Source organism: Erigeron canadensis, chromosome 6 (genome assembly GCF_010389155.1).
Source record: "Erigeron canadensis isolate Cc75 chromosome 6, C_canadensis_v1, whole genome shotgun sequence".
Classification (NCBI taxonomy): Eukaryota; Viridiplantae; Streptophyta; class Magnoliopsida; order Asterales; family Asteraceae; genus Erigeron; species Erigeron canadensis.
Genome location: NC_057766.1, coordinates 5,219,059 through 5,233,325, shown reverse-complemented (window position 1 = coordinate 5,233,325; position 14,267 = coordinate 5,219,059). Strand labels below are relative to the sequence as shown.

The 14,267-nt window shown below is 30.2% G+C and overlaps 1 protein-coding gene across 1 annotated transcript; it reads left to right on the top strand.

Moving 5' to 3' along the window:
• Positions 1 to 1,636: 1,636 nt before the first annotated feature.
• LOC122605190 (glutamate decarboxylase 5-like) lies at positions 1,637 to 12,419 on the top strand. The gene is made up of 6 exons (XM_043778090.1): positions 1,637 to 1,722; positions 9,033 to 9,237; positions 9,703 to 9,903; positions 10,597 to 11,065; positions 11,168 to 11,220; positions 11,785 to 12,419. Exons 1-6 carry the CDS (start codon positions 1,637 to 1,639, stop codon positions 12,241 to 12,243), a joined length of 1,473 nt encoding a protein of 490 aa, XP_043634025.1. The 3' UTR covers positions 12,244 to 12,419.
• The last annotated feature ends 1,848 nt before the right edge of the window (positions 12,420 to 14,267 follow it).

The window sequence follows — 14,267 nt, the reverse complement described above, 5'->3', positions numbered from 1 at the left end:
TAGTAATAATTTTAATTTTGTATTTATATGTTTATTCTGGCAAAAAACCGCATATTCAAATATCAAATAAATTTTGTTTGTCGAATGACTATTCATCTATTATATTTTCATGGAAATATGAAGCAAGAAATTAAACTCTATGAAAAACTGGTGGTTCAATTCGACATTAAGTTATATGAGGAGTTCGAATACGGATGTAGGCAAAGACGAAAAATAAGAAAGAGGAAAATGAGACATTCAATCATGCGAAGCGAGCCGCGGTAGCCTATTAAGTTTTTCAGCGGGCACTCTTGGTCCTATCGAAAATGCGGCAAAAGTAAAGATTTGTTCGTCTTAGTTATTTGTACAAGGATATTATGACAAACTCTTTAATCCAATTCTATCTCTATATATAAATAGCGTTACTCGATTTCCGTGCGGCTACCTTTTTCAGCAATTATAGTCCTTGTCATTAACTTTGTTGCAACAATGGTCCCATAAGTAACGACCGTTAAGTTTTTTTTGCAATTATAGTCCCTGTCATTAAATTTGTTTGCAACAATGATCCCTATCAGCTAACTTAGATTATTTAGATTTTTAGGTTTTTAAATTTTTGTCACATAACTTTAACCTTTTAACTTTTGTCACATAACTTTAATCTTTTTTACTTTCAACACGAAAGTTTAGTTTTATTTAGTTTTTAAACATATGTTTTTCTAACTTTTGCCACGAAAGTTTTATTCTCTTTACTTTTTATGACGGAAACTTTTTACTTTTTACTTTTTGTCACATAAATTTAACTTCATTTACTTTTGGCACGAAAGTTTTGTTTTATTTAGTTTTTTAACTTTTGTTTTTCTAATTTTTGCCACAGAACTGAATTCTTTTTACTTTTTATCACAAAAACTTTTAAACTTTTACTTTTTGTCACATAACTTTTATTTCTTTTACTTCTTGCACGAATTTTTTGTGTTATTTACTTTTTAAGCTTTTGTTTTTTAACTTTTGTCACAAAAGTTTTATTCTTTTTACTTCTTATCACATAAATTTACTAAAGTTTTCATCCTTTTACTTTTTGCCACATTACTTTCATTTCTTCTACTTTCCACACAAAAGTTTGGTTTTATTTACTTTTTATATTTTTATTTTTTCAACTTCAGCCATCAAAGTTTCATTTATTTACTTTTTATCACATAACTTTTCACTTTTTAAATTTTGTCACGAAAATTTCATTTTATATAATTTTTCACATGTGTACATGTTAAGTAATGTCTCCTAGGGCAACGCCCGAGACAAAAAACCAATTTAAACTTAAAATCGGTCAAACATGTACGACGTGTACGTGTAGTTAAGATGGGGTACAGGTGGGCTACATGCAAATTAAAACCTGGACTTTTGTGACATTGGTCTCAAGACCCTTTTGTGAAAATCGGTGTCTTCTAAAATTCCAAAATATATGTATGGAATTAAATGCACAGTACTACAGTAGACGTACTCTACGTGTCACCTTTGATGGTTTATAAATAAGCAAATTATCAAATGGCATGAATGAACTATGCGAAGAGACCAAGTTAAAAGTTGAAAATTCTTCTCCAGAAAAGTTAATACGAGTATCAAAGTTGAAAATTTAATAATAATAATAATAATAAATTAATAAATGGCGATTAGCAGTACAAGCGTGGATTATGATCAGAATTTGCATTCTACTTTCGCCTCTCGATATGTTCGTGCTTCCCTGCCAAGGTAACGTACCCTAGTGGCATCTTTTTTTTTATTATTATTATAATAACGTACATAGTTTTCGATCGAAAAAGCGACCCCTTCATAATCAGATGAATTGAAAGGTCGATCGATATAGATAGTAAGTTGCATGTCACTACTGTCACATCTCAAAATTGTTTACGTGACTTTTGACTTTGATCGAAAAAACATATATATGTTTTTTATACACAAAAACACATTCAAATTATGACAAAATTTCCTTTAATACACAAAAACACATTTGGTTATTAGGAGATGATGATATGTGGAAAAATCAGGGGGCAAGCTTAGGAAAAAGAATTAGTGGATAATGTCACATTTTTAATGTATTAAGAAGATTATTAGGCTATTTGGTTAAGAGAATTTATCATTTTCCTAAATATATATTTTTCATTTACAAGTATATGATTTAGAAGTATGTGGTTTTCTATATATGTTTAGTTAAGTAGTTTTAATCATTAATAAGGAAAATACCCATAGATATATATTATTTTGAAATATTTTGAAATTAAAAAGAATAAAGGTCCAATATGCTTCGTACCTTTTTTCCGTTTTGACCAAGATACTGTCGAGTCACACCAAGAGTCTTTTTACTAGGTTATTTCAGGCCAAATTAACCTAAGTATCCTTAGGTAACTCCTCTTTGACTCCAGCAGTATTCAGCAGAATCGAGTTTCGTTTCCTACCTCTGGTGTTGGGTAAAAAGAGACATCTTATAGTTGAAGATTTTTTATTTTTAAAAGAAAAATACTTATAAACTTTTGGACCACTAACAAGTATTATAAGAAAATAAGAAAGTTTTATTTCATGATGAAAATATTACAATGGGAAGGTAAAGAAAAGTACATGATAATTACAACAGATAACTAGGTTTCTACTTCACAAATATCGCAAATAATTGTGAAAAACACAAATATATCTTTCTATTTCACAAATATCACATAATTGTAATTTTATCAAGGTTGTTGAGTATTTTTCTATGGTTGTTGGGTCTTTTATTGTACTTCCTTCACTACAAAACTCCAATTTAAATGCTTTCATATATTGTTCTTCTCATGTCTGAAGGTAAATTCCGTCAATACTTTAAAGCACTATTTAGTAAAGTTCTTTCTAAAAACCCTTTCATGATTTCTATATCCATTTTATTAATAGATACTGCTATTCTTAACGTTGTTTCCCATTTATCTATTGCTTCTTTTATATTTATATAGATCTATATCTAATTATATCCCTAAAAGATTAATTGGCTCATTTTTCAAATTTTTTCATAATTTATCAAATTTATGGTTTTCTATTTTGGGGAAGGGTATTGTTAATCAATATCATCATAGGAATATTCGGTATTTGTAATTCATATCTATCAAAATTAAAATCTTCATATGAAATATAACTTTCATCAAAATCATTATCTGAGTCTATGAATTGAATATAATCTTCTTTATGCATTATAAAAGTATTATTAATAAAATTTAAATTTAAGTATATTAAATTATTAAAATCAAACTAAGTTACATCAAATTCATCTACCAACGCCCCCCGCAAAGGAAATCTGCGTCGCTCTATACCATTGAGAGTAAGACCAACAAAAATATATGTTCAATTTAAAATTATTAATTCAAGTAAGTGACTATCATAAATTTAAGATTTTATCAATATCAGTAAAACTTATTATTTTCACAAAACACATTATTCTACCAAATTTATATAAAATTTTAACAGCTAATATAAATTAAGTAGTGACAACAACATTTATATAAACAAGTTTATACTGTAACTTTGGTTGAAATTGATTAAGAAAAATATCCTTATAATTCCCATGGATTTATATTATTTAGAATTATTTTGAAATTATAGAGAACAAGGGTCCAACATGCTTCCGTACCTTTTTGCCGTTTTGACCAAGATACCGTCGAGTCACACCAGCAGCCTTTTTACTAGGTTATTTCAGACCAAACCTAAGTATCCTTAAGTAAGTCCTCTCTAGCTCCTTCAACAATATTCAACATAATCAAGTTTTGTTTCCTACCTCTCGTGTAGGGTAAAAAGAGACATCTTGTAGTTGAAGATATCTTCTTTTTAAAAGAAAAATACTTCTAAACATTTAGACCACTTAAATGTATTATAAGAAAATAGGAAAGTTTTATTTGAGGATGAAAATGTTACAATGGGAAGGTAAGGAAAAGTACATGATAATTACAACAAACTAGATTTTTTATTACATGTACTTTTCCTTACCTTCCCATTGTAATATTTCCATCATGAAATAAAACTTTTCTATTTTCTTATAATACATTTCAGTGGTCTAAATGTTTAGTAGGATTTTTCTTTTAAAAAGAAGAAATCTTCAACTACAAGATGTCTCTTTTTACCCTACACAAGAGGTAGGGAACAAAACTTGGTCGTGCTGAATATTGTTGAAGGAGCCAGGGAGGACTTACTCAAGGATACTTAGGTTTGGTCTGAAATAACCTAGTAAAAAGGCTCCTGGTGTGACTCGACAGTATCTTGGTCAAAACGGCAAAAAGGTACGGAAGCATGTTGGACCCTTGTTCTTTTTAATTTCAAAATATTTCAAAATAATATAAATCCATGGATATTTTTCTTAATTAATTTCAACCAAAGTTACAGTATATACTTGTTTATATAAAGTTGTTGTCACTACTTAATTTATATTAGTTTTTAAAATTTTATATAAGTTTGGTAGAATAATGTGTTTTGTGAAAGTAGTAAGTATTTTTGATATCGATATAATCTTAAATTTTATGATAGTCACTAACTTGAATTAATAATTTTAAATTGAACATATATTTTTGTTGGTCTTACTCTCAATTATAAAGCGACACAGATTTCCTTTGCAGGGGGCGTTGGTAGATGAATTTGATGTAACCCAGTTTGATTTTAATAATTTAATATACTTAAATTTAAATTTTATTAATAATACTTTTATAATGCATAAAGAAGATTATATTCAACTCATAGACTCAGGCAATGATTTTGATGAAAGTTATATTTCGGATGAAGATTTTAATTTTGATAGATATGAATTTACAAATATAGAATATTCCTATGATGGTACTGATTAGCAATACCCTTTCCCATAATAGAAAACCATAAATTTGATAAACTATGAAAAAAGAGCCAATTAATCTTTTAGGGATATATTTAGATATAGAACTGTGTAAATACAAAAGAAGCAATAGATAAATGGGAAACAACGTTAATAATAACAATATCTATTAATAAAATGGATATAGAAATCATGAAAAGGTTTATAAAAAGAACTTTTATTAAATAGTGCTTTAAAATATTGACATGATTTACCTTCAAACACGAGAAGAACAATATTTGAACTAGATGGTGAAATGAATACCATAATAACTAGAAGCATTTAGATTAGAGTTTTGTGGTGAAGGAAGTATAATAAAAGACCCAACAAACACAGAAAAATACTCAACAACCTTGATAAGTCTACAATTATGCGATATTTGTGAAATAGAAAGATATATGTGTGTTTTTCAGGATTGTTATCATCATATATATAATGAAGTACCAGATATGAGTAGTTATTTAACATTATTACTTTTTGCAAAAATACGAGACCCTTGGGGACAAAAATTAATGAAGACCTATTATCCAACGACGACAGATGTATTATGAAAGAGAATCACCAAAGTAAGTTACAAATCAAGTGAATGGTGTGGAGATGCCATACTAGCTAAACTAAGCAAAGGATTAAAAAGAAAAATATATTTATGTTGTAGTAATATAAAAATGCCAATAATGATAGAGTGTGATAATTCATATTACTATAGAAAGATTAAATTAAAAGAAATTATAAGAAAATAACTCATTATAGAAAAAGATATTTTAAAAACCTTAAAAAAAATTATATTATAAGAAAAAAGGATATAAAAAGACATTTAAACCTACTTATAAAAGAAAACCAAGTCCTAAAGAATGTAAGTGTTATTTTTGTCATGAAAAAAGCCATTATGCCAACAAATGTCCAAAAAAGTTTAATAAAAATCTTAAAATAGTTGAAGTAGATGAAGATGTAGAAAAAAAATGATAAATGAAGTAGATTTTATACCTATTAATGATTTTCATGACATTGACTCTGATAAAAGTATATTTATCTTAACAGAGATAGAATACACCTCATCTGAAGATGAATAAGTTAGATATTAAAAGTAGTATAACAGAGAATGATTTAGTAGGTTATCAAAGTGAACAATTAGGAGAATACAAACAAGAGATTTTAATAGACAAGAAAAAACTTGAACGAATACAATATCTCAAAGTATTCATGTTTCAAATTAAGCACTCTACAAAAAAATAAGAATAAGGCCTAAAAACTATCATTAATATTACTGGTTAAATATCCAAGAAAGAGCTCTAGACATTAACATAACCTCCAACAAAGTAATGATACTTTTATTATTCAAAAAAGATATCTAGAAAAAACTACAAGAAATAAAACCTAAAATAAGAAATACTTTAGAATGGGTACATGTTGGAGTTATTCAAGCTATAATAAAATCCAACTTTAAAGAAGCCAAGAAGGTATAGATACACTTATAGAATTAACGTTTATGAATAATAGAAACCAAAATAGAGAATAAACATGTTGGGATTACTAAGAGGAAATTTACAATATGAAAAACTTATATTTGATATTTACCCAAGAATATCCTATCATATTCAAGACAAAAATTTCGATAAAACTTTAAGTTTATTACAAAATTCTAAAAGAAATGATTTCTTTAATCAGCAAAATAAACCATATTCTATTACATATGCTTTATATTATGCGATATCAAATACCCATCATTCAGAATGCTTTAATATAAAAGATACTATACAGTTTTATTTTTATTCAATGATGCAAGTACCCAACTTACCTAAAACAGATGAAATTGAGAAGTCTTGATTTACAAGATAAAACATTACTATTATCAAAAAAAAATTTCCCCTAAATTAACATTTTCAAATAAAAATGTAACTAGCTAATCAACGCGAATGATATACGGGTAGCTTTAAAATATATTGTTATATTGAAATATAAGAAAATAATGTTAGGTGAATTAAGATAAATTATTATGCATAAACAAAAATAAAAGTTGTTTAATTGTGGAGGCACGTTGAAACAAATGCGGTTGGTAGAAATAAGAGAGTTACAATATTATGTGTCAAACTAGAAAAAAGAAGAAATCGTAGTTTTTGACCTTCTATAACGAAAATTTCAATTGATTAAAATGTTACATAATGCGTTATAAATTTCAATGTGTTATTTCATTGATCTAGTGGATATTCGATAAAATATCATATTAATAATAATAAATTATAAACATAAATCAAAATTTTGAATTTTTTAATGAGTAACTTATGTAAAATTTTGTTGGAGGTCTTTGTTATAATAGTGATGTTATGAATAAATTAAAAGAAATTTAATAGATGAAAAATACAGATTTGTGGAATTGATACATAAGCAATTTTAAAAAAATACTTGTGTCATCACGATCTTCTTTTATTTTTTTTATTTATATAAAAGAGAAGATCAGTCACTATTTGACAAGATTGGCTGTATCTAGTAGATTTTCTAATATAATTGAAGCAAAAGAAGATAACATAAAAAATTATAAGATATGAGATTAATATTATAATGGAAAACATTACTCTCATGGAAACATCTAATAGACACACGTACAAATGGAAATTATATGAAATCTAAACTTTGTAAAGACCTACAAACATACCAATTGAATGATAGAAACCATAATAAAACTCGGAGATGAAAAAATTCCATTAAGATTATTAGCGAAGATGAAAATAATTCACTAGAAATCATGTTAGGTTTATCACTTTTAAAAAGTGTAAAACGGCTATTCTAGCCTTATTTTTTTGAACTCTATAGACTCATTGGCGGAACTACATACAATAGAGGGTAGCCCGGGCTACGGGCAATGTTGTAAAACTCGGCTGCTCTAGCCGATTTCTTGGAATCGGATCGTGGATCGGTGGTCTGACGAGCCCGAGTCAGCCGGATCGGACCAAAACTCGGTCAACAACGGTCAACGGCGGTCGTTGGTGGTCATCGACTCAAAAAAGCCTAAAGTTAGTCGGATCTTGCCTCAGAAGATAAAAATAAGATAAAAGAAATAGATATGGAAAGAAAAAGAGACCGTTTGTGTTTAGAGTAGTGAATCGATGGTGGTAGAAGATGAAAGTTATACGACATATAAATGTACAGATACTTACATGGGATAGAGGAAAGCCGGAAGAAAAGACAACTTTTTGTTTTGACCGACTTTTTGTGGCTTTGTTTTGTAGTATTTGAATATTATCATATATTTTACATATTTGGCCCTTGAAGTTTTAAATGTATATACTTTGCCTAATGGATAAAACTCTTTATTACTCATTTATTTAACTTTTTTATTTTATTAATAGCCATATATATAAAAGTATAGTATGCATTATCTAGATATAATAACACTTTTCATGTTTTCTTATGTTTATAAAATATTTTTGTACGTATAACTTAGAAATTTTAGTATTTATATAGAATAAGCTCAATCCGATTTTCCTCGATTCTGATCCGAGTTTTAAAAATTCATGACTCCCTCGTTCGCCGATCCGATTTCGTGTCCCGAGTTTTCCAATATTGGCCACGGGTCCATTATATTTTTGTAATATAATATTTTTTTTAAAAAAATGATTTGTTTTTTATTGGTTCTACGGTCAAGTAAATATGTGATATCGGTCAATGTAACTAACTTCAAACTTTCAAAGGATTTACTTACAAAGATGTATTTATACAGATAACTATGATATGAATACGATCAAAATTGCAAAAAACTCTTTAAACCCGTCAAAAATAGATAAAAAAATCCTTAGAAAAATGCTAAAAATCATAAAAATTTAGACGTCATTATTACTTTACGTCGATGCGAGGCTAGTGAAATAAATTTGTGATACAAGTCACATTCGATCCTGTTCCACCACTTAGTTGACAAGTGATTTATGAGCTAAGCAATACAAGAGAATAACATAAACCTTTTACCCGCCACATACAAAATTTTATGATAAAGTATCCTTTAGATTTGAAAAACACACACACAAAAAACAAACTGCCCTCACACCGCGGTTATCACCGCATTAGGGTCACCACAACAGCCATAGTGTAGCTACTAGCTAGCTTGCATCGTTTCGGGAAGTATTTTAATTTATTTATCTGATGATCTTAGTAGAATAGATAATGTGGGGCAATGATTTGTACAATATACTTGTAGGTTTAAGATGCCGGACCAACCTATACCAAAGGATGCAGCATATCAAATAATCAATGATGAGCTAATGCTTGATGGTAATCCAAGATTGAATTTGGCGTCATTTGTTACGACTTGGATGGAACCCGAATGTGATAAACTAATCATGGCCTCCCTTAATAAGAACTATGTTGACATGGATGAGTATCCCATCACTACTGAACTTCAGGTCACACACATCAATAATTTGTACTTTTATTAATGTCTTGAGCTATCAAAAAGTGAATTGAAACAATCAAATTGGTCATACTTCAGTTATGTTTTATCTCTAGTGGATGAAATGGGTAAATCGTAGAAACCTTTAGCTAAACATAAACAGGTCAAATGGGTTGGACAGATAGAAAGTTGCCCGAAGTGTAATTTTTCTAATGTATATGACCTCTTAAATCACCTTTTTAGTAAAAAAAAGTATAAAATAGGTTGGTAATATATTCCGTGGAATAGCTGTTTATAAATTATGTTAAAAAGGTTTTTGCAGGTCAACCCAACTCCACCCGTTTCTACTTTTGTGTAAAAGTTTCTAACTTGATACATTAACCAACCCAACCCATATGCTTCCTCTAACTAGTGATTTATGAGTTTCATTATGTGGTGGTCATTGGGTAGTACTTAGCTGCTTTATTTGGTATTTCAGAATCGTTGCGTAAACATGATTGCACATTTGTTCCATGCTCCCATTGGAGAAGACGATACCGCTGTTGGTGTGGGCACAGTGGGGTCATCTGAGGCGATAATGCTTGCAGGTCTCGCTTTCAAAAGGAAGTGGCAAGCCAAACGAAAATCTCAAGGAAAACCTTGTAATAACCCTAACATTGTTACTGGATCTAACGTACAGGTTTGGCTACATTCTATATTCACTCTACTGTATGTTTTGAGTAGATGTATCAATTCGTTTCTCATGTGGGTCACTACAACACTGAACTTTGTACAAGTTTTTTTCTTAGAGACTCGCTGAAACTTGTAAACTTTAGTCGTACTGCGCACAGTTATAAACATGGTATAGTTATTGCTTATTATGTGCACCAAATGTGATAAAATGGGTAGGTTAGTCAGGTGAAAATGGGTCCTGGCTAAACAGGTATTCATCTAGACAGTTTACAACTGTCCTTGTTGACCAAAAACATTTTATACTCAGTTTATAGAGTTAATTAATTCCAGAAGTTATATCACTAACAATATATACTTTCTAGATAGAATCAATTCAGAGGTTTATGCATTAAAACTCACTGTGGATGACTCTGACCCGTTCGACCCATTAGACATGTTCTAGTTTTGGCTAATCTTTTCTATTTGACCCTTCCGTAAAGGTATGATAAAAGGCACCAGCATCGCAGTATCCGCCCATTCGTTATCTAATGTTGCAAAATTGCCAGTTTGCCACCATTAATCAGCATCAAAAGAGATAAAACTATAAAGAATTTCCCTAATAGTACTAAAACAATTAAACTTAAAATGTAGATTTTTTTTTCGTTACAATCAATTTCTTCAAAGGATTTGTGGGTGTCCCAACTCAACATGTGTTTCACAGGTTTGTTGGGAGAAGTTTGCAAGGTACTTTGAGGTTGAGTTGAAAGAGGTAAAACTGAAAGAAGGATACTATGTGATGGACCCCACTAAAGCAGTAGAAATGGTTGATGAAAACACGATTTGTGTTGCTGCAATCCTTGGTTCTACAATGACAGGAGAGTTTGAAGATGTTAAGCTACTTAATGAGCTTTTAATGGAAAAAAACAGTAAAACAGGATGGGACACCCCAATTCACGTCGATGCTGCAAGTGGGGGGTTTGTTGCTCCTTTTCTTTACCCGGATCTTGAATGGGACTTCCGTTTGCCACTTGTGAAGAGCATTAATGTGAGCGGTCACAAGTATGGGCTTGTGTATCCTGGAGTTGGTTGGGTTGTGTGGAGGAATAAAGAGGACTTGCCCGCTGAGCTTGTGTTTCACATAAACTATTTGGGATCTGATCAGCCTACCTTTACTCTCAACTTCTCGAAAGGTGAAATTAATTTTTCCTCCAATATACATACGTTCCTCAATAATCAACACATTTGGGTATTAACTTCTCTTTCTTCTGCTAATTATATTATCATGGATGCAGGGTCGAGCCAGATAATTGCGCAGTACTATCAGTTCATACGGCTTGGCTTTGAGGTAATTCGTACACTCGAACTAGTAGAATGGGTGGGTTGGGTAACGGGTCAAAACCAATGGTTTTACATGCCGAAATGGATCATGTTGGGTCAATTTTTGTGAATTTTTTGAAAGACTGGTAGTAATTGTTATAAAAAATCTTACGGTGTGAATAAACTAACTTTGGAGGTCTTGCTTAGCACTAAAAATACACTTACCCAACCCTAAACCATTTTCCGTTTCTTTTTTAGCCAGCCAAACTCCACAGATGACCTTTTTATTGGTAATTTAGCAGAAGTGCTGATTAATTGGCTTTATTGTTGCATATCAAAGAATGTTTGATTCATTCTAATACACGTCCACACAAACACAAGAGTTGGACTTTATAACTGGTAACAAGAACTTGATATGGAGCAACCAGAAAAGTTACTGTTCTGTGATAAATGTTACGTGACTTACAAATCATAAAGCAGCAATTTCTCAAAATGTATGGAACAAAGGCGTGAAATAAATGCTACCCTCCACTGCACAATGCACATCATATGCCACTACCACTTTTTCCATGCTTATTCTTTGATTCATTAGGGTTACAAGCAAATCATGGAGAACTGTAGAGAAAACACAAGGGTGCTTAGAGAAGGGTTAGAAAAGACGGGGCGTTTCAATATAATCTCCAAGGACATTGGGGTCCCTTTACTTGCATTTTCACTTAAAGACAGTTCAAGATACACTGTGTTTGATATATCAGAGTCCTTGCGTCGATTTGGATGGATCATTCCTGCATACACCATGCCACCAGATGCACAACATATCTCCGTTCTAAGAGTTGTGATTCGTGAAGATTTCAGCCACAGCCTAGCAGATAGACTTATTGTTGATATCGTCAGAGTGGTTAAAGAGCTGGAAGCTGCTCAGCAAACTCATAACACGAGTATTGTAAATGACGGCGAGGTTAGTGAACACAGGGTAAGGGAGATGCAACGAGGAATAACCAAATATTGGAGGAGGTTTGTGAATGATAAGAAAACTAGCAGTGTATGCTAGCTAGTTTACTCGTGTTTCGTTTTAGATATGATGGTTTGACAGAATGCAGTTAACAGGAAGTTTTAAGCACTTCCCTAGCTTCCAGGCTGCCTAGCCCTCAACTTTTCTTTGCATCATTATGTTGTCATCTACTTGTGACGATACGTAAGATGTTTTATCTAAATCTATACTCCTTTATAAAGCAAAAATGAGTCTACATAGTAATTTTCGTCTTGAATATATTCGCCTTAGAACTCATCTCTAGCATTCCTTTGTTTACCTAAGAATTGCCTAAGGTTTATATCCTTTGTTTCCCTAAGAACTAATATGGTTATTTTTCATAATTATTTTGATCTTTTTAAGAAGAAATATAAAGTTATATTCGACGGAATAATTTTTATAAATTTGTTCCGTCAATTTATAACTTTAATGTAGTTTTTGTAATGCGTATATAAAGATGACAACAAACAATAGAAATGATGCATTTAAGTTTGGATATGATGATTATACCTTTTGCACTGGCCAATTAGCGAAGATTTTGATTGTTCCGACCGAATTGCCCGAATTACATTATGAACTCCAAAATCATATTCAACATATATTCACAAGTTATTTTTTTTTAACAGTCAGTCGGTATTTGACATCAGGGGATAATAGTAAAGCGCTGCACGTACTTTAGACTGTAAGATATAGACCATAAGCTGTTACAGGTGATTCAAAGGAAAAAAACCCCAAGACATGTCATTCTAGAGAATCGAACCTATAACCTGGGATAAAACCAAGAATAATTACAGTCATTTGATCTAGCCTTCATAGTCTCAACAAACGTTATCTACAACAACTTTTTTGAATACGACTATTAACTCTACAAGTTTTATAACATACTGTACAGGTGTCTAATGCATAATTTTAATAAATTAATTAAAATAAAAAATACAAATATCATCAGCCATGACTATTATACCTTTTTAATGTTTTACATGTTCTGCCATTTTATTTTGTACATTATGAATTAGATTTTCGTAAAAAAGAAACCATGAATGGATTTTATATGAACCTTATTGAGACTGAGGGCATGCTTGGTTGAGGGTTATTCTTGGTAAGGAATGGGAAAGATAATGATAGATGGTGCTTGTTATCATATAATGAAGTTAATCATTACTTGGTTTTGGTTAATACCCCATTACCTAATAAATTGGGTATAATGACTATCATTACCGAGTTATACGTGCTTATCCGTAATCTCACCCCACTACGACATATTCCATGATTCTCGCTTTCTAAATGCAATAGTTATAACCGTATATACAATATCAATTCTAAGCCAAATAATATACTATATTTTATATATATATTAATTATTAAAGGTTTTCCTAAATTCATATATCATAATAAGATTAATGTATTATAAATCCAATGAACACATTAGTATCTTATAATCATATGCTTAATCGTTAGTAGAAGGAATCTTCACTTTCACTGTACAAAATTTCATTGATTTTAATTATAATTTACACATTATGTAATATAATTATATATATATATATATATATAATTATATATATATATATAATTATAAGGGAAAGATAATTTGAGACCAACTAAAAAAAGTCCAAAAAAGGACCATTGATTTTCGTATTCACTTACACATGATTTTTTAGTGGGCCCGTCGCTGGAAAGTCATAGTGTTTTTACAAAAAAGTCTTGTATATCGTAGTAGATGATGATGGTGTACAAAAATCAATGGTCCTAGTTGGTCCTAAAATAAGAGGTGGTCTCAAAATATCTCACCTCTATAGTTATAATTATATTTACACAATATATAACTAAAAAAACAATATATAATTATAATTAGAAAAATATTTAAATAAACAATTACAATATATATTATTACACTTATCTAATAAATTGATATACACATAATACATTTTTGTTGAATACTCCAATTTAACCAAGCATCATCAAAAGAAATGGAGTATCCATTGCATTCCTTAGTATTACCTTTGCCTTTTCCATTACCATTCCTTAAATTAGGAGAAAGTCTT